General features: G+C 45.0%; 1 protein-coding gene across 2 annotated transcripts in view; it reads left to right on the top strand.

Annotated features, from left to right (window-relative positions):
* Positions 1 to 1,830: 1,830 nt before the first annotated feature.
* The window catches only part of SLC12A8 (solute carrier family 12 member 8), a 148,681-nt gene continuing 130,496 nt past the window's right edge, over positions 1,831 to 20,015 (top strand). The window contains exons 1-2 of one of the 2 annotated variants that reach the window (XM_070788814.1): positions 1,831 to 2,209; positions 2,607 to 2,702. In XM_070788814.1, coding sequence (XP_070644915.1) covers positions 2,652 to 2,702 — 51 coding nt within the window. In that variant the 5' untranslated portion in view covers positions 1,831 to 2,209; positions 2,607 to 2,651. Of the gene's footprint in view, positions 2,210 to 2,232; positions 2,703 to 20,015 lie in introns of those variants that run through there. The other variant, XM_070788805.1, reaches the window with a different exon arrangement.

The raw sequence follows: 20,015 nt of genomic DNA, 5'->3' as shown, positions 1-20,015 counted from the left end.
CATCAGAAGGTGACAGCAAACAGGAAATCAGCTTGAGGCAAAAAAACGAAGTGTCAGGTGTGACCCCCCAAAAAAGTGAAGTTGCTCAGTCATGTCTGACTCTTTGCGACCCCATGGACTGTAGCCTACCAGGCTCCTCCATCCATGGGATTTTCCAGGCAAGAATACTGGAGTGGGTTGCCATTGCCTTCTCCAGGGGATCTTCCCGACCCAGGGATCGAACCCAGGTCTCTCTCATTGCAGGCAGACACTTTACCGTCTTAGCCCCCAGGGAAGCCCCTGTGAAGCTGTTTCCATGCGGTTTCAACCGGGGACCTTTCGCATGTTAGGCAAACGTGATAACCACTACACTACAGAAACCACACACGTGACCCCAAAATAAATAATAAAGATGGCACTACTCTCTGTACAGATGTCTGTACAAACATGAGATTCCAAAAATACGCCCACCCAGCCATCCATTGCTCACAGGTGGCTAATCTGTAATTCATCCTGGGGTTCTTTCCTCTTACAGAGTGCATTGGTACAAACTTCTTTACTGGGAAAGAAGTTCTGACACATGCTACAACTTTGAGAACACGATGCTAAGTGAAAAATCAGACATAAAAAGGACAAATGTCATCTAATTTCACTTATATGAGAAAGGTTGGAGAAACAAATTTATAGAGCCAGAAAATAGAGATTACCACTTGCTGGGACAAGAGGGCTGTGGGGAATTACTGCTGAAGGGTACCAAGTCTCAGTTTGGGGGTGATGAAGTTTTGGAAATAGTTCAAGCTGCACCACGTGGTAAATATTATTAATGCCACTGAACTATACCCTTAAAAATCGTTTAAATGGTACATTTTATATTATATATATATTTTCACATCAAAATCCACACACACAAAAACCCAAAAAACCCTTTGCTGGAGCAGAGGAGGTTGGGGCTCTGTCAGTGTTCCCATGACTTTGCCTTCCCTTTTGTTTTTAAAAGAACAACCTCTATTTTTAGGGTTTTTCACACAAAGGCTCCTGTGGGCGTGGGAAGTACTCCCAGCTGCCCTCCGGTTTCTCAGAAGCCCACAAGGAGGCCTAGCAAGTTATTTCAGGCTTAGGAAATATGCCGGATTGGAAATAGAGATAATTTAATCTCTCTGCATGATGATGACTTTTTTTTTTTTTTTTCCTTCAAGGTGGGGTCCTGGAAACCTTACCTCATCCCTAATCCCTTCAAGCCGATTCTGGGAATTGCTGAAGGTGGCGAAGGTAATTACTTCCCACACCTCAGCATGCCCGAGGGCACTTTCTTGGCGAAAGAATTCCACTTCCGGCAAGGCTGAGGGTCACCTAGGTCGCGTGGCCGAGGCACACTGGGGTCCCTGGAGCGCAGACTTAGTCTCTTGCGCCAGTGCTTCTGCTCCCCAGCCTCTCATTCCTGCGTTCAGTAGTGTCAGAGAGAGCAGGTGCAATGAGTAGGCTCGCGTCCTGTCACCCTAATCCGAGGGTCGTGCACCTCGGCGGGGTGCGGTGAACGAGCTATCCAGAGCGGTAGCTGGTCAAGTCTGAGAGTTTGCGGACTCTTCCCTTGTCCACTCCTGCACCCCCGCGCAGTCCCTTCCCACCCCTGTTAAGATTGCTGTTCCTTTCTCCCGGGAGCTCTCCCGGGCGGCCGACAGTGCGCGGGCACCACCCTTGGGGAGGGGAAGTGCCCGCGGCCCGACTCTCTCAACCTGGATCCGAGAGTCGTGGCCGCGGTGCCCGAGCTCGGGCCGGACGCCTCGTCAGCGGGACAGCTGGGACCCGTGCCGCGCGCACCTGGTCAGCCACGTGGCGGCGGGGCGGGGCCTGGGCGGGGCGGGCCCAGCTCTAGAAGCCGGCGTCCCGAGAACAGGTGAGGGCGGACGCCGAGCGGCTGGTGGGTGGGGAAACCGCACGGTGGTCTTGGGCGGCTCCTCTTTGCCGGGAACTCTGTAAGCCGGTGCCCGGCTTGGGTCACCTTTGCCCTCTGCTCAGGTAGACCCCATTCCTGTCTGCACACGGCAACTGGGACCCGAGCCTCCCGCCGGGCCCAGGGCTTCCTGAGAACTTGGTTCGAGAAGGGCGGACGCTGGAGAGTGGGTGTACGCTGCGCTGTAGGGGTTCGCGTAAGTGGGGTTGCTGGAGGCACGCGAGTTCAGCGTTGACCGAAACCCTAGGGGTCTGTGCTCTGTCTCCGGAGCTGGTCTCGGTAAGTCTCCGGTCCTTTGACCACCTGCAGCCAGTTCTAGTGGATCGATGGTGTCCTGGCCCTGGACAGAGGGGTTCACAAGGAAGGAGAGGAGTGTAAAACTGTGTCCTCAGGCGCTGGGCAGCTAGGCAGTCAGCTCCGACCCCTGTGTTGAAGGAGCTCAGGGCAAAAAAGAGCTGGGGGCAGCTGTGTTTAAAAGAACAACAACATTTGAGCAGAGGGAGTCTGTGAAGGATGAGTGGGATCAAATATTTGGGTACCAAAGAGGGAAGGAGATGTTTCCAGATGAGGCAAGACAAAGTTCCTTCCTCAGACAGGGCCTGGTATAGGAAGGATGGGCAATAAGGATCCAGGGAAAGAGGAGCCAGACTGATCGGGAACACTGTTTACTTTCCAGAGGGGTCTCCCCACCCAGACCACCAGGACCCCCATTTCCAGAAGAATGGCCCAGATATCTCAAGTGCAGGAACTCTTCCACGAGGCAGCCCAGCAGGTAGGCCTGGGTGGTGTGGGGGTCTGTGAGAAAAGGTCACCAGGCAAGATGCTGAATGGAAATCTTACGGTGGACTATTTTAAAAGTAATGATCTCAGACATTTATTTTGGTATTCCAGCTTAATCGAGAAAATGTTACAGCCAACTCCTAGCCATCTGTGTGCAAAAAATATTCTTTGGTATCTAGCAGATTCCGAATCCTGGACACTCCTCCTCCTACCCTGCCCCACCCATGGAGGTTTTCCATGAACAGAGTGAGGACTGAGATAATACAAACTCCTTTTAATACTGTATCAAACCAATGTAAGAAGGTAAATTTATTTCTGACAAAGTCATACTGTATATACTGAAGTCAAATAGATTTCTGGATTCCCTGGTATCTGCAGGTTTTTCTTTTTCTTTCTTTACCTGTTGATCATTACAGTAAGTATTCAGTGTAGGTATGGAATTAAATGACTCTCCCCTAAAAAACCAACTGTGCTTAGGCATTTATCAAGGAGCAACTTGCACCAGGGTCTTTGCTGTATGATGATCACTCAACTGTGAAGTTTTCAGTCTCTTGGATATCTCTCGTCTTTATAGAGAGGGTTAGAGGGGTTTTCTGGCATTATAACAGGGAGAATGAGCCCCCCAAAAGGAGAGAGAATCAACTCATGGCCTCACACAGTAACAAGAGAATGGGGTCCAAAGCCGGGGAGCCCTGAGCCAAAGGGCAGAGGCTGGAGAGGCAGATGGGATTCAGGATTGGTGGGGAAATCCAAGCTGGCTAGTTACCCCTCTTCATGTGCATGGGTACATATGAAAAATGCATCGTGGTGGCTGGCAGCTGGCGAGTGCTCAGCAAAAGGTACTGCTCCCCTTCCCCCTGGCGGGCCCAGTACTGTATCCTGCATTCTCTACTGAGCTCCTTACACCCAGCCCCCTAAATATTCAAGGTGTTTAGAAAAAATGAGTGACTGGAGACCCAGAATAGCTCCTCAGAGAGATTTCAGAACTCTTGCCCAGAGGTCTTTGCTCCTAGGTGAACGAGCCAGTACCATATTTTTAATGTGGTTGAGTACCCTTATAGAAACCTTGTCTTACTTATTTTATTTAACTTTAAGAATGTGTTTAGCTCGACCAGTTTCTCGTCATACTTGCCATGCATTTTATTTGTGTTTGCAAGACTGTACATGAGTGTTTATGCACCTAATATATGTTCATGGACTACTTCCTAAATAATGGGTACTGTTAAGCTTGAAAAATGTACCCAGATGGAAAACATAAGGCCCTCATTTCCAGGGATTCTGAAAGGAGAGCATTTGGTTCATTGCTGTGAGAGGGATCCATTGAGGCTCAGCTGTGACCCTCTCTCTCGTTTAAAACCTTCAGTGGCTCTCCTATCCACCACTCAAGAGTTCAAACTCCTTAGCCTAGGTCCTGCACAGTCTGACCCAGTCTGAGTTTCAAACCTGCTCTCCTGCATCTTACTCTCTGTACCCCACCTTCCAGACAAAGGTCCATTCCCTAGGCCCTGTACTTGTATCTTTCCCCTTGCTGGTCTTTGCTAATACTTCTCACTCAGCTGATTTGTCTCTGAACTCTCCAAGTATCTAAGGCTATGCTTGGCATTTAAGTAGCAGTAAATGTTAATTGACTAACCAAATGAACAAGTAACAGATGACCACAGTGCAAGCTAAATTGCCATGAATTCCCTAAGAGAGAGTTGATTTTATTTTTAAAATTTTTTGTAATTAATTAAAGCCACAACTACGTGGCATGCGGGATCTTAGTTCCCTGGCCAAGGATTGAACCCGTGCCCCCTGCAGTGGAAGCACAGAGTCTTAACTGCTGGACCACCAGGGAAGTCTCGAGTGTTGATTTTTAAAATGATGAATGTAAATGCCTATGTATCACCTTCCTCTCCATCTCCCTCAGTCTCTGAACATACAGGGATTAGACAGTGTTCAATGTCAAGGCCTTTGGTGTTCATTATCTAGACATCTTGGAAATCCCTCCCTTTGTCTTCATTGCCCTGTCTTGTCCAAGGTATCATTTTTTAATTGAATTATTTCATATCTTCCTAACTTCTTTCTCCACATCTCGTCTAAAGCGATCCCTTTTTAAATCACAAGTCTGTACATTTGACTCCTCTGCTTAAAGCCTTTCCATGGCTTCTCGCTGCCTTCAGAATTCAGTTCAGACTCCTTACCTTGGTCCCCACAGCCCCTGCCCACCCGCCCTCACATGATCTGACTGGCTTCCCCTGCTCCCTCCCGTAGCATGCTCTGTCAGTGCACTTGCTCTGCAGTATTGAAGTGAGCTGTTTCTTTCCTGTCTTCCTGGGTGGTGGTGGTTTAGTTGTGAAGTCATGTCCAACTCTTGCGATCCCCACAGACTGTAGCCTGCCAGGCTCCTCTGTCCACGGGATTCTCCAAGCAAGAATTCTGGAGTGGGTTGCCACTCCTGTCTTCCTTAAGACTGTGAATCCCTGAAGTTCAGGGCATTGTCTTATTCATTTTTGAGTCCTCAGTACTTGTCGTTAGTGCTCGGCGTATGGAAGATGCTCAGTCAGTGCCGGTTCTGCTTAACTGAACTCACCTGGCTAAGGATAGGGGGAGCTGCTATTTGCATTAGGTCTTGAAGGGTCAGTGGTAAAGTTGGGGCACACATCCCCAGGCTGCGAGGGTAAGAAAATGATTATAACTATCAACTTATTATGTGCTGAACACTTAATGTGCATCATCTCTTTTAATCTTCACAACATTCTGAAGTAGATATAATAATTATTTTGGTTGACAGATGAAAAACGGAGGCACTCTGAACCCGGGAATGGTTGTTGCCAAGGTCTAGGCTTTAATCTTTTCTGCTTTATGCCTCCTGCCTCAATGGCCTGGGCGAAGCCTGTATGGGAATAGATAGCAGGCTGGACAGCTAACATGTTTGAAGTGGTTGGCCTTCCAGAAGTTTCCCATAAACCTTTTTCTCCCTTTACTCCAGGTTTGGGAGTTAGGAATTCTGCTAAGAGCTTTGAGGCCTGAAGAGCATGGAACCAGGAAGGCCATGCCCAGTGGGAAGACAGGCTAGGGGGTGTTACCCTAAACCCTTCTGTTCAGATCTGCTCTGTTCTTGGTCACTGTGTCATTTGGGAAGAGTGGGGATGCTTGCAAGTTAAGTGGAGGGGTTAATGAATGGATTCTTGGTTTGCTTTACTCATTTTGGGACCAGATTGGGTATGTGGGGGTGGGTGGGGGTGGGTAGGTGTGTGTTGGTCAAGCAGACCAGCTGAGAAGGGTCTGTAGATCTGAGGGTTGATGGTGCTGCCTGATTCAAGTACTGACTCTAACACTTTGTAACTTTGGGAAAGTTACTTCACCTGGTTATTAAGCCTTTGTATCCTCCCGTAAAATGACTACAATAATAGAACCCACCTTAGAGAATTATGAAGATTAACAGAGACACTTCATGTAAATGTTTAGTATAGCACTCAGTTCATAGGCATTTTGTAAATGTTGCCTAATAATAAAACTGAGATGGGCAGTATATATTTGATCCATGAGGTAGTGATATGACTGATCAGAGGGTTCAGTTGGCAAATGAATACATAACTCAGCACATCAAATTCAGGTAGAAGACCTAAGGTAGGAGTCCCAAATCCAGAATAATTTCCTTGGCCAAAACCAGAGACTGGGATAGTGTCTGGGACACTCTGGATGATGTGGGAGGGGCAGTCCATTGAGGACTATTTTAGGCCTGGAGTGGTTTGGGAATGTGTGTGTGTACCTTGTGGAGGTATGAGTCATTTCGGGAACCTCTGTCCCCAGGCACTTCACTGATGTGCAGTATGGTTTAAGGGTGGACTTGAACCTGGGAACCTGGGGTTCCCAATTCTGACTATGCCATCAGGCACGCCAGGCCCTTGGGCAAGTTACTCAAGGGCTTGCCCTCTGTTTCCACAACTGCAAGATGGGGTGAGTGTACCTGATTTTCAGGGTTCTTACGCCATCTACAGAAGGGTCTGGCCCCGTGCCTGTCACATGGTGCACACTAAATACAGTGCTTGTCCGGTGATCAGATGAAGCAGATTTCACACAGAAACCCAGTCGAGTAGTCTGCTTGTGAGATGCAGGGCTGGAAAGCTAAGGAGCAGCTGGTGCCAGAGGGAGGTGAATGGAAAGCTAATGGCCTTTGATAGCAGCCATCTCTCCATCAGTCACTGGACAGAGAGGACTGTGACAGACGCAGTGGTCAGGAAGATGAAGCTGACAGGAGAAAGGAGTAGCTGGAGACAGGGAGAGATGGCAAGTGGACATCTGTGCAAGGTCTGGGGTCCAGCAGGATCCAGTGCTCTTAGTGTGGGAAATAGCAGGAAAAGTTGGCTCAGCTTAGTAGGCATTTATCGAGTGCCTGTTCTTGCCAGGATCTCCAGCGAGTGCTGCAGATAGTAAAACAGAAGTCTCTTAATCATGATGGAATAAAGGATGCCTCCCACTAGTCTGGTGTGCTGTTTTCCTTCTCTCAGGATTGGATAGTCTCCAGAAAAACTTAAAGGGAAGCTGTGTCATGCTGTGGTCTGAGAATGGGTGACCAAAAGCCGCAGATTAGCTAGTGTGAGTAACTCATTCTCTTCCTTCTTTATCCAGCTGGAAACTTGGGATCCAGCAGGAGTGAGTCTGTGAGGACCCTGTTCTAGGAAGTCTGTGGGGTAACTTCTGGCTGGCCTGAGATAATCACTGTTGAAAAAAGCCCCATGCAGACTCAGGGAGTAAGTTGCCCATCAGAGCTATGGCATCTGGCCCATGCGTGAGCCAGGGTGCGAGCCCTTCATGATGCTGCACCAGGACTCAGTGCTGCCAGACTCCCTGCCTCCCTTTCCCTCTCTGGCCTCTCCTGTGCTTGCTCCCTGTTCTCGCTTCCTCGGTTCAGTGGCTCACTGAGGTTAGCTCAATGTGGTAAGAGTAAGAAAGAATATGATCCAGTTGTGGGACCAGCAAGCGAGGCAAAAAGAGGTGAACATGTTAAGAGACAGAGGTGATACAAGTTATTGCAATGAATAAAGAGGAATTTTCTACTCTCAAACTCAAAAAAATGGAGGAGTTCTTAGAGATCCTCTGGTCCAGCCCTTGCTTAGCTTGTCAATAAACAAGCCCAGAGATGTGGAATGACTTGCCCAAAGATACATTAAGAGAGTGGCAGAGCCAGGTGAGAACTGAGCCCAAACACCCTCACCCTATATTATGGCTCTGGGTTGATCTTAATGCAGCCAATCTTTAGGTTATAATTTTGAGCATTGGTATCAGGCTTCATCACAGAATCTTTGCTGTAGTTTTCTGCACCCTTATTAGCCCATGTACAGTTAAGAACTGACTTTCATTTTTGCATTTTTCAGGCCCGTTTTAGCATCTTTAAAAAGCCAATATGCAAAGTGAGCCTTGGCAGCTACATGCTAGGTGATAGCTTATTGCTTTGTTAGAATATAGAGAAATGAATGCACCTGAGGAGAAAAGGGAACCCAGGACAAGGCCATCTTGTTATCCCTTCTTATACAGACAGGGAAGCTGGGGTCCAGAGGGGTTGGGTGGAAGAGAAGGGCTTACATCTGGGATTCTGGGAGTCATGACCCCTATCACCCTCCCAGTTTCTGTAGGGCATGAAGCTTATACCATTTTCAGGGATTCTCTTCAGTCAAAAGGATACAAATTATAAATACAAAATTACGTGTAGTCTTTGGAGAGACTCAATGCAAGTGAAGGGTCTTGAGGCTTAGAAAGACCAAGGGTACCTAGACAGAACCACCTATGGGATATAACAGAAGAAACAGGCTTGGGCCCTGGAGCCTGGGAGGGAAGAAAGGGCAGCGATTACTCTCAGGGTTGAATGAGTCTGCAGCTTTCATGTGAGCTCGGTTCGTCTTTCTTGCTCTCTCTCTGTTGTCTTTGGCCCCTTCCACTTTATAGGCCTACTTGTCACTTAGCCTAGGAGGTCAACCTCGAAAATGACAATGCTCTGAAAATGCCTCATACTTGTAAAAAGTTGGAGTGGAGACATTTTCTGGATGAACTAGAATGAAAGTGATTCTTCACAGAAATGAATGCAGTGGGATTGTCTCATTTATATTCACAGGATCTTCATTTGTAGAGGTGACTGATGACACGGAGAGATCAGTGCCATTGGAAGAAGAATTTACCACTTACATTTCTCAAGAGAAGGAGGAATGCCATGCAGGGCCACAGGGGAAGCACCAGGTTCTGGTCAGGAGGCAAAAGCAGGAATGAAGGGAAAACCTGGGCCACAGCCCTTATTGTGCTTTTGGTGGGAAGGGCAGGGCAGGGTAGAGCAAACAGCTTAGGACTGGCTGGTTTTAATAGTTCTGGTAAGCTTTGGCAGTAGAGATGGTCTCTAGTTTCCTAGAAACTGACCTGGGGGTGATTTAGAGCAGGGGAAATATTGGCTTGGTGTGTGAGAATTAGATAAACAGAGTGGCTTAGGGAATAACTCAGAATTGGTAGGTTTGCATATGGAAGGCATGCTCCTGGCCAGCTGTGTGCTATCTATAAGAGCTGGTTAACCCTGGGAAGATTGATCTGTTCCCTGAACTACAAGATTTTTAAGATATCATAATGTCATAAGCGGAGAAGGCAATGGCAACCCACTCCAGTACTCTTACCTGGAAAATCCCATGGACGGAGGAGCCTGGTAGCCTGCAGTCCATGGGGTTGCCAAGAGTTGGACACGACTGAGCAACTTCACTTTCACTTTTCAGTTTCATGCATTGGAGAAGGAAATGGCAACCCACTCCAGTGTTCTTGCCTGGAGAATCTCAGGGATGGTGGAGCCTGGTGGGCTGCCATCTATGGGGTCGCGCAGAGTTGGACACTACTGAAGCAACTTAGCAGCAGCAATGTCATAAGACAGAAAGGAAAAAACATGATTAATATATTCTGCCTAGCTGTGAATGACGGAGAAGGCAATGGCAACCCACTCCAGTACTCTTGCCTGGAAACTCCCATGGATAGAGGAGCCTGGTGGGCTGTAGTCCATGGGGTCGAGAAGAGTCGGACATGAGTGAGCAACTTCCCTTTCACTTTTCACTTTCATGCATTGGACAAGGAAATGGCAACCCACTCCAGTGTTCTTGCCTGGAGAATCCCAGGGACAATGGAGCCTGGTGGGCTGCCGTCTATGAGGTCGCACAGAGTCGGACACGACTGAAGCAACTTAGCAGCAGCAACAGCAGCAGCTATGAATAAATGAACTAGATGACTTAAAAATTTCTTACTGCCTTAGGTTATGTTGCATCCATGGTCAAATGCAGAAAAAATGCAGTCCTTTATTTAATAGTTTGGGGTTTGGAAGGAGAATCCTAGAGGCCGTGTTAATGATTCTGAAGTACTTTTCTTATAATTTGTGTAAGGAGCTGCTAGGTGGTGCTTAGACTCTGGTCAGGCCTGATTGAACAACTGGCTTCCTATAGGGGTGGATGACAATTTTAGCTTATTTTTCCATTCATTTTATTCTTTTGCTGACAAAATATCTCTCTTCAGGATAGAAGCTTTAATACTAGATATATCTGTATTCATAAAACAATATCAAATAAAAAACATTTAAAGAAATATACATACCTTAGGGAGTATAATTCAGTATCTCTTTTTGCTCTTTTCCAGGCAAGAATACTGGAATAGGTTGCCATTCCCTTCTTTAGGGGATCTGCCCAACCTAGGGATCGAACCCAGGTCTGCCACGTTGCAGATGGATTCTTTACTGTCTGAGCCAGCAGGGAAGACTTGTTTGCTCTTTAATCATTATCAAGTAGCAATGTAGGGCTTCCCAGGTGGTGCTAGTGGTAAAGAACCCGCCTGCCAGTGCAGGAGATGTAAAAGACGCGGGTTCAATCCCTGGGATCGGGAAGGTCCCCTGGAGGAGGAAATGGCAACCCACTCTAGTATTCTTGCCTGGGAAATCCCATGGACAGAGGAGCCTGGCTGGCTACAGTTCGTGGAGTCACAAGGCGTTGAGCACAACTGAGCGTGCATTTGTGCAAGTGCGTGTGCATGCACACACACACAGACATACACCCTCAAGTAGTAATGTAATCTGATTCTTAAAACTTGTTTTCTTTCTTTCTGAATTTGACAACTTAGTCAAAAGCCTGCAGAGGTTGTAGTGATGGTGGTATGCTTCAGAATAGCTCAGCATGAACAGTCTGCAGAGGTACTACTGCTCTGGCGTGAATACCTGTCTAGTAGGATATTGTCATTGTCACCTATCAGAAGAAAGCTACATTTCTTTTGTTTTTGTTTTGATGTGCAAGTATTCTCTTCTTTATATGAACAGGCATAAAGAAAGAGAAAAAGATAATGAAGTAAAAACCACTGGTCTGTGTAAAAAAATTCGATGATATGCTTTTTCCAGTCTGCAGATAGCTTGTAAATCACATCCACAGCCTCTGTCAGAAGTTGCAGGATTTAGGTGCTTACTGATGAATTTGAAGTGATGGTAGCCTAGTGATCCTCATTGAGCCAAAAATAGTTATGTTTGATCCTGATGATAAATTTGCTCTAAAGTGAGTCTCAGTGTTCATAGAACTTAGAAAACAGAAGGCCATGGCTCATTTTGAATAGCTTTCCCTTTTTGTTTTAGGCAATTATCAGTTAAAAAAAAAAAAAAAAACCAAGGCACAGGCAAATTTTAATTTTAAACAAAGATATACACATGTATGGATAGATATTAATTTTATCAAAGAAATTTAAGCAGACTGTACATTTCAAATGTGATTCAGATCACAGGTATCTTTTGGTGTATCCATCCATTGCGTAAAGTGAAGTTGAGTTATAAATAAATTTCTAACTTGAGGTCAGCATTTTATTTTTCAAATATTTATAATATGTGGTAGATTTTTCTTCAAATAAAAATTGTTATTATTTATATTGTAGAAGTACTACATGTATGCGATAAAAACATTTTTTAAGCAAAAGAATGATACAAAATTAAAAGCCTTCTTCCTCTCTTCCTTTACCGCCATTCTCCAGAGACAGTCGCTAATGGTTTATAACTTTAAATATTTTATTTATACCTCAGTTTCTTGACTACATTATCAATTTAATATCAGTTTACTTATTGCTTCCCAGTATGAAAAAAGAGAACATTGGCATGTTTACCCTTCCTTCTGTTTCTCTCATTTGATTTCTAATTTTTTGTTGGATTGTTACTTTTACATTGTCATGGTTTATAAAACTTATATATATTTTAATTGTAATAAGTATTTTCATGTTTGTTATGGTTGGTTATAAAAACTTTACACCTGCAAATAGCATTTATTGTAGTAAGATCTATAAATGTGTGTGTTTAACTGGAAAACCAAGTCACGTTATCAGACTTATGGAGGAGAAGACACAGGCCTAAGTTGTTAAAGCTTTGCTGCTTCTGAGCAATAAAGTCTTAATTTTTTTTCAAGTATCCTTTAATTCTTCTGGTTCATATGTAGCTACTGCTATTTCTTATATTCCCTGTCACTTTTTTTTTTTTTTTTAATATTCTTCTCTTTGGGGTGACAGGAATTTTTTTCTTATATGGATTGGTGGTAGTAGATTACTCTTTCTAACTATAGGAGCATGGGAGGCCAAATTGTTTTCATGTACTTCAAAAATAATATCTCACAGCAGATTGGATGCAGGAGATATGAGAGTCCAGCTGTATTCTATCAAGCCAGAGATTAAAATGTTTTCATTAAGTATTTTTGCTTGGGAAAGTAGTTATTTTTCATGCAAACATGATACTTATTTTAACAGATAATAGGTTTGTTATTATTATGTTTAAGTGATTAATAAGTATTTTCAAATATCTCCCTTTAAGTTTCTAATATGATAAATATTGAAAGAGCTCACATAAACAAAAACTCTTGGGGATCCTTAGTAATTTTTAAGAATGTAAAAGGATCTGGAGATCAAAAAGTTTGAGAACGGCTGCTCTAGAGATTAAACATACATTTAAAAATGTTCACAGTTTGTTTAGAGTTAATATTATACCACTTCAATGTAAAATGTAGGAACTTGGCAATCACATAGGCCTGTTTCCCAGCTCCGCCCTTCAGCCTTTTATGCTATAAGTGCCATATGTGTTACATCCATTACATGATGAAACCTCCAAGATGATCTTATTCCCAGTGATTGCTGTGGCCTGTGTCTGCCCCTAGCATTTGCTGGCTCTGAGCCTGGAACTTCTCAGGGGCCTTGGAAGACAGCTCTTCTCTTGGCTGCCCCAGGCTGCTCCATCATGTGCCTTCTTTTGCCCATCCAAGTGCATATGCAGAAGTCTCTCCAAATATCTGATCTACTAGTTCAGTTCAGTCGCTCAGTCCTGTCCGACTCTTTGCGACCCCGTGAATCCCAGCACGCCAGGCCTCCCTGTCCATCACCAACTCCCGGAGTTCACTCAAACTCATGTCCATCGAGTCGGTGATGCCATCCAGCCATCTCATCCTCTGTCGTCCCTTCTCCTCCTGCCCCCAGTCCCTCCCAGCATCAGGGTCTTTTCCAAGGAGTCAGCTCTTCGCATGAGGCGGCCAAAGGATCTACTAGTAGCACTTGTTTTTTTCCCTTTCTAGTTATAACTATGGTTTCATACATTAAAAAAAGCCCACATCTTTTCTGTTATTGTCATGGTAATTTGGAAGGTGGGAAAGTGCATATTCTGCTATCTTAAAAGAGATGTCTAATGTCACTTTCTAAAGCACAGTTTATTCATTCATTCATTACGCTAACACGTTTAGTAAGCACCTGTTCCCTGTTGAGCACTGGGGGTACAAGAGTGAACAAGCTATTTTTTCAATATATATGGGCTTCTTTTAAAAAATAAAAATTGTATGCATTATTTTTAAAATTTTGAAATTTTCCCAACTTATAGGAAGTTGCAGTAATACAAGGAACTGCCATATACTCTTGACTCAGGTTTCCTAGTTGTTACCATTTTGTCCTTTTGCTTTATTATTTGTGTGCTCTCTCTGGCTCTTGCTCTCTCTCTCTAAATTTCTATTCCATATGTATGTTTTGATACATATTATGTTCTATTATAGGCTTCCTAGGTGGCTCAGTGGCAAGGAATTCACCTGCCAATGCCAGAGCCATAGGAGATGCAAGTTCGATCCATGGGTCAGGAAGATCCTCTGGAGGAGGAAAATGGCAACCCACTCCAATATTTTGCTGGGATAATCCCATGGACAGAGGAGCCTGGCAGGGTGCAGTCCATGGTGTTGCAAAGAGTCAGACACGGCTGAGCACATATTCTATTGTATGTATTTTTTCCTGAACCACTTGGAAGTAATTTGTAAACATATTCCCTTATCCATAAATACTTCAGTGTCTGTTTCCTAAGAATAGGACTTTTCTTTTACCTAACCACAGTATATTTATCAAGATCAAGACATTTAGAGAATTTTCTGGTGGTTCAGTGGTTGACACTCCACGCTTTCACTGCTGAGGGCCTGCATTCAAATCCCTGGCCAGGGAACTAGGATCCCACAAGCCGCTTGGTGTGGCCAAATAAAATAGCCATAGTGCATGCCTGGATGGCCAGACTATGGAATTTTTTTTTTTAAAGATGAAGACATCTAACATTGATCAATCCTATTATCTAATCCACAGGTTCACAGTCCACTTTTGGCATTTATCCCACTGATATCCTGTCGCTTTTTCCCCCAGACCAGGAGTCAGTCCAGCACCACACAGGGCATTCAGGCATCCTGCCTCACTCAGGCTCATTTAATCTGGAACAGTTCCTTAGCCTTTCTTTGTCTTTCATGACCTTGACTTTTTTTTTTTTTTTTTGCAAAACACAGGCTAGTTGTTTTGTAGAATGTTCCTCAGTTTGGGACATGATCTCTTATGATTAGATTTGGGGTTTGTATTTTTGGGCAGGAACCCATAGAATGATATTGCATTCTTTTCCAGACATCATATCAGGAGAGAGGTACAGGGTTTCTGCTTGTTCCATTATTGGTAATGTTAACTTTGGTTAGCATTTCAGGTGGTGCCCACTAGGTTAATCCAGTCTGAAGTTACCAATTTTCCCTTTGTAGTTAATACATAATTTGTTAGGGATACTTTGAGACTATGGAAATATCCAGTTCCTCATATATCTCCTACTCACTAGCTTTAGCATCAGTTGTTGATTCTTGGCAGAATCAGTTATTACTGTGATGGCTGCAGAATGATGATTTTCTAACACCATCATTTCTTTTACATATATTAGTTGGTCTTCTACTAAAAAGGATTTTCCCTCTTTCTGCTTGTTTTAATTTATTCATTTACTTATATCTGTATGGACTCAGATTCTTATTTTTCCCATGAGTATTCTATTGCTATAATTATCAATTTTGATGCTCAAATGATCCCAGATTTGGCCAGGGGATGCCCCTGCAGGCTGTTTCCTCTTTCCTTTCGACACGTCTTCATCATTTTTAGGGGCACTTCCTTACTTTCTGACGGAAAATATTCTAGGCTCATTTTGTATTTTCTCTGCCTTGGCCCTGAATCAGCTGTTCCTCCAAAGAGCTCTGGCTCAGTAAGATGAGAAATGGTATTTAAAGACCAAGATCTGGGTGTTAGATATGTTCGTTGCTACTGGGGTGTCTTACCTTGTAGATCCTTTAAGTAGACAGAGAGAAGGAATATATATTTATATCTTCCTCTGCATATTAAAAACTACGAATTCAAACTGATGCCTCTCATTCTAATTTATCACCCCAGGGTTCTCCTTCCTTAGTTTTAACTGCCTTCTCCAACAGTGAGAAACTTGACTGTCAGTCAATATATTTATTTCTTTGCTCAATCCTATAATTGATGGAAAGTAGATTAACTCCTACCCCTGCAAAAAACAAACTTTCTTTCTAGAATGTGTGTTGCACTTGTGCTCAGTTGCCAAGTCATGTCCGACTCTGTAACACTGTGGACTATAGCCTGCCAAGCTCCTCTGTCCATAGGATCTCCCAGGCAAGAATACTGGAGTAGGGTCCAATTTCCTTCTCCAGGGGATCTTCCCAATCCAGAGATCAAACCCGTGACTCCTGCATTGGCTTTACCTCTGAGCCACCAGGGAAGCCTAGAATTTGTATTAGTTTGTAGTTATTTGTCTTTAGACTGAAAGCATATAGTCAAAATAATATGTTCGGAAGTTACTCTGCTTTGCTTTTTTTCCACCTTCGGTGTGATTATGTTTTTCCTTAGAAATAGTTAGGTTAATTTGTTTCTCTCTGCATTCTTAGAGTTTTTCTCTCTCATCCTCTTGATTTGATTTTGTTTAATTTTGAGTATGTAAAACATTATGTGATTCCAAAAGTCAAAAGTACTCAGCACATAGGAATTCTTAAATGAGTATAGTATTGTCTGATTCACTGAGTCATCTAGAAGAATAAATCTTTTGCAGTTGGTATTTAGCAAGTTTGCCTGTTACTGGTGAAGGGCATTAGGGCCTGTGTTTGTCCTCCTGATATTAAGCCGAGATAGATTGTCTAGTGACAGCCCGAGTCTTGCAGGAAGCTTCTGTCCTCTTGTCAAGGAGACTGGGAAGGGAAGGGGAAGCTCTTGTTTAGGTGACCATGGCATTGCTGCTGTGGGAATTTAGATTTGTGGGATGGTATTAGGTGTCCAGAGCATAGTGTCTTTGGGTTGTGCATTCTGAGTGCAGACGTGGCTGCTCTGTAGGGAAGGAGCTGCTGCTGTGTGACTGCAAGGCAGAACCTCATCAGGAATTCCCACCAGCATCAACATTTTCACAGCATCTGAGGGTCTTGCCGCTCCTGTGCCTATATGGTTCTATGACCAGGTTGTGCCTTGAGAGATTCCTAGCCTTGGACCAGGATCAGCACACACAGGATGGAAAAACCACAGATCAAGCATCTGGAGCTACTGTTATGGAGACGCTGGCTTTTGAACTCACTCCATGCAGATTTCCACACAGCCACAAAGATCTCACATTGCTAGGAATGACTAAATCAATATTGACCAAGGGTGCTGTCCAGATTCAGATCCAAGGAAATCAGACTTTGACCACTCCCGATGGGTCCTTGCCACTTCCCCTCTGGAGTAGTTTCCACGACCAGCATCAATCTGATAGCAAAGTGCTGATCAGATGCCCATTCTCAAACTCCTAGTGCAACAGAGAAGGTGCCAGCTGCCCCAACCCTGGGACCGAGCAGGGCTGAGCTGTAGAGTGAGGATTCACCTGAAACATGAGGCCAGGTAGGCTGGGTTAATAGAAGAGGTACAGTCAATTAGACATCTTTCCTTTTCCTCTCAACTGCCCTGAAGAAATCCTCACCCACGTTTAAAACTGCCTGATGTGCTTCATGCTTACGAAAAAACCTTTCACAATTATCATCTCACCTAAACTGTGCAGCCCCCCTTGAGGCAGGTATGCAGCTACCTGCATCGGCCACAGGTGGCCATGGCCGTGAAGCTGCTGCCCCCCTACCCAGCTCTGCCTGTGGTGCTTATTCAGAGTCAGAGGAGAGGAATGTGGCTGGTGCCCACTGGGTCACAGGCCAGCAGCAGCTTGGGATCTTCTCTGATGTGTGATTGATAAGTAAATAACTAGCGTTCAGAGAGCAAGTTGCTGGTGTATGTGTGTGCTCCGGGGAGAACCAGTCTTTGGGAGGGAGGGCCAGGTCATGTCCTGCTCTGACCCGCTCCTGACCCAAGTGGGCAGAAGCCAGATTCTTTTTCTCTAGCTGCTGGCGGAAAGCAGAGGTGTCATCTCACATTTCAGGCCTGCTTGATGGCCTGCTGGAGGGAGGTGGCTGTCTGAGAGGAAGGCTCGCAGGCGGGAGCTCACATGGCCGCCTGTGGCAGAGCTTGTCTGTCTCAGCTCCGCTTGTTGCATGCTGGAAGCCACGTGTGTCCCACTCCAGACACATTTCAGGGTGCGATTTCCCTGCCTTCCCAGACGTTCTGCCGAAGAGTGAAGATTCTCTACTCACAAGAGAAAGACTTCTACTTCAGAACTAAAACACCCACCCCACAGCTGTGGTGTCTCCAGTGTGGTTTTAGCCCTCGACTCAGAGGGACCAGGCCCTGGCTTCTTGTTCTGGGAGGTCAGGAAGGGAAGCCCTAGCAACAAGCATCATTCAGGTGTGATTACCCAGGACCAGACTCCAACTTGCTGTACCCCAGAACCTGCCAAGTGTCCACCTGAGGGGCCTCAAGGAAGAGAGGAACCTGCCCCTTGAACATGTCTGTGGGCCCTTTCTGAGGGATGCTTTGCCCCTCTTGCTTTGCTTTCTCTTCTTCTTTAGTTCCCCCCCCTGTCTCCCAGAAGCCTCACTGCTGGGCACACACATTGTCTTACTGCCATCTGCCTTTCCCCACAGCCTGTTATGTCTGTGCCATAGAGCACGGAATGATACTCCTGTTATTTTGGAATAGATGACTGGGACCCAAATCTGAAGACAGTGAGGTTCTGAGAGAGTTATCAACAGTTGGTGCCGATCACAAGATTGCCCGTACCTGGCCCAACTGTCACCCCATCACCCAGTGATTCCACTGCCCTCCCCCGGGCACCAGAGATGACTGGCAGAGGCACAAAGGAGGTGTCTGTGGGCCACAGCCTCTGCGGGAGAGGGTACTGTAGATGAGCTGGGGTTCCTTAACCTCCCATAAAGGAGGGAGTTGGGTTTGAGACCCCCAAGAGTGGGGAAAAGCTGAGACTCTGTCCTCTGGTTGGAGGTCTGCACATGCTGAGGGCGTGGCTCTGTCTGCAACCTGTCTGAGCAAGACCTAGGGGGACTTAGAGAGCTGGCAGGACAGACAGAGGGCAGGGTTGGGATACTGTTATTTATGATAAATATGGGCTTCCATGGTCGCTCAGATGATAAAGAGTTTGCCTGCAATGCAGGAGACCTGGGTTCTATCCCTGGGTTGGCAAGATCCCTGGGAAAGGAAATGGCAACCCACTCCAGTATTCTTGCCTGGAGATTTCCAAGGACAGAGGAGCCTGGCGGGCTACGAGCCATAGGGTCACAAAGAGCTGGACACAACTGAGCGACTAACACTTTCGCTTTTTCACCTTCATGCTAATATGTATTTTGCACAGAGCTCCTAAAACCCTTGGAATTCCCTAAGTGATAAAAGTGATAAGATGTCTTGATATTTATAACAAACGCGTTTTAATCACATCTGGGTTTTTTTTTTTTTTATTATTCAATTTTAATTAAAAAAAAATTATACATGTGTTCCCCATCCTGAACCCTCCTCCCTCCTCCCTCCCCATAGCATCCCTCTGGGTCATCCCAGTGCACCAGCCCCAAGCATCCAGCATCGTGCATTGAACCTGGACTGGCATCTCGTTTCATACATGACATTTCACATGTTTCAATGCCATTCTCCCAAATCTTCCCACCCTCTCCCTCTCCCACAGAGTCCATAAGCCTGTTCTATACATCAGTGTCTCTTTTGCTGTCTCGTATACAGGGTTATCGTTACCATCTTTCTAAATTCCATATATATGCGTTAGTATACTGTATTGGTGTTTGTCCTTCTGGCTTACTTCACTCTGTATAATAGGCTCCAGTTTCATCCACCTCATTAGAACTGATTCAAATGTATTCTTTTTAATGGCTGAGTAATACTCCATTGTGTATATGTACCACTGCTTTCTTATCCATTCATCTGCTGATGGACATCTAGGTTGTTTCCATGTCCTGGCTATTATAAACAGTGCTGCGATGAACATTGGGGTACATGTGTCTCTTTCCCTTCTGGTTTCCTCAGTGTGTATGCCCAGCAGTGGGATTGCTGGATCATAAGGCAGTTCTATTTCCAGTTTTTTAAGGAATCTCCACACTGTTCTCCATAGTGGCTGTACTAGTTTGCATTCCCACCAACAGTGTAAGAGGGTTCCCTTTTCTCCACACCCTCTCCAGCATTTATTATTTGTAGACTTTTGGATCGCAGCCATTCTGACTGGTGTGAAATGGTATCTCATAGTGGTTTTGATTTGCATTTCTCTGATAATGAGTGATGTTGAGCATCTTTTCATGTGTTTGTTAGCCATCTGTATGTCTTCTTTGGAGAAATGTCTATTTAGATCTTTGGCCCATTTTTTGATTGGGTCATTTAGTTTTCTAGAGTTGAGCTGTAGGAGTTGCTTGTATATTTTTGAGATTAGTTGTTTGTCGGTTGCTTCATTTGCTATTATTTTCTCCCATTCTGAAGGCTGTCTTTTCACCTTGCTAATAGTTTCCTTTGATGTGCAGAAGCTTTTAAGTTTAATTAGGTCCCATTTGTTTATTTTTGCTTTTATTTCCAATATTCTGGGAGGTGGGTCATAGAGGATCCTGCTGTG

The sequence above is a fragment of the Bos indicus genome, chromosome 1 (genome assembly GCF_029378745.1).
Source record: "Bos indicus isolate NIAB-ARS_2022 breed Sahiwal x Tharparkar chromosome 1, NIAB-ARS_B.indTharparkar_mat_pri_1.0, whole genome shotgun sequence".
NCBI lineage: Eukaryota > Metazoa > Chordata > Mammalia > Artiodactyla > Bovidae > Bos > Bos indicus.
Note: the sequence above shows the minus strand (reverse complement) of the source record. Positions and strands in the feature narration are given on the sequence as shown.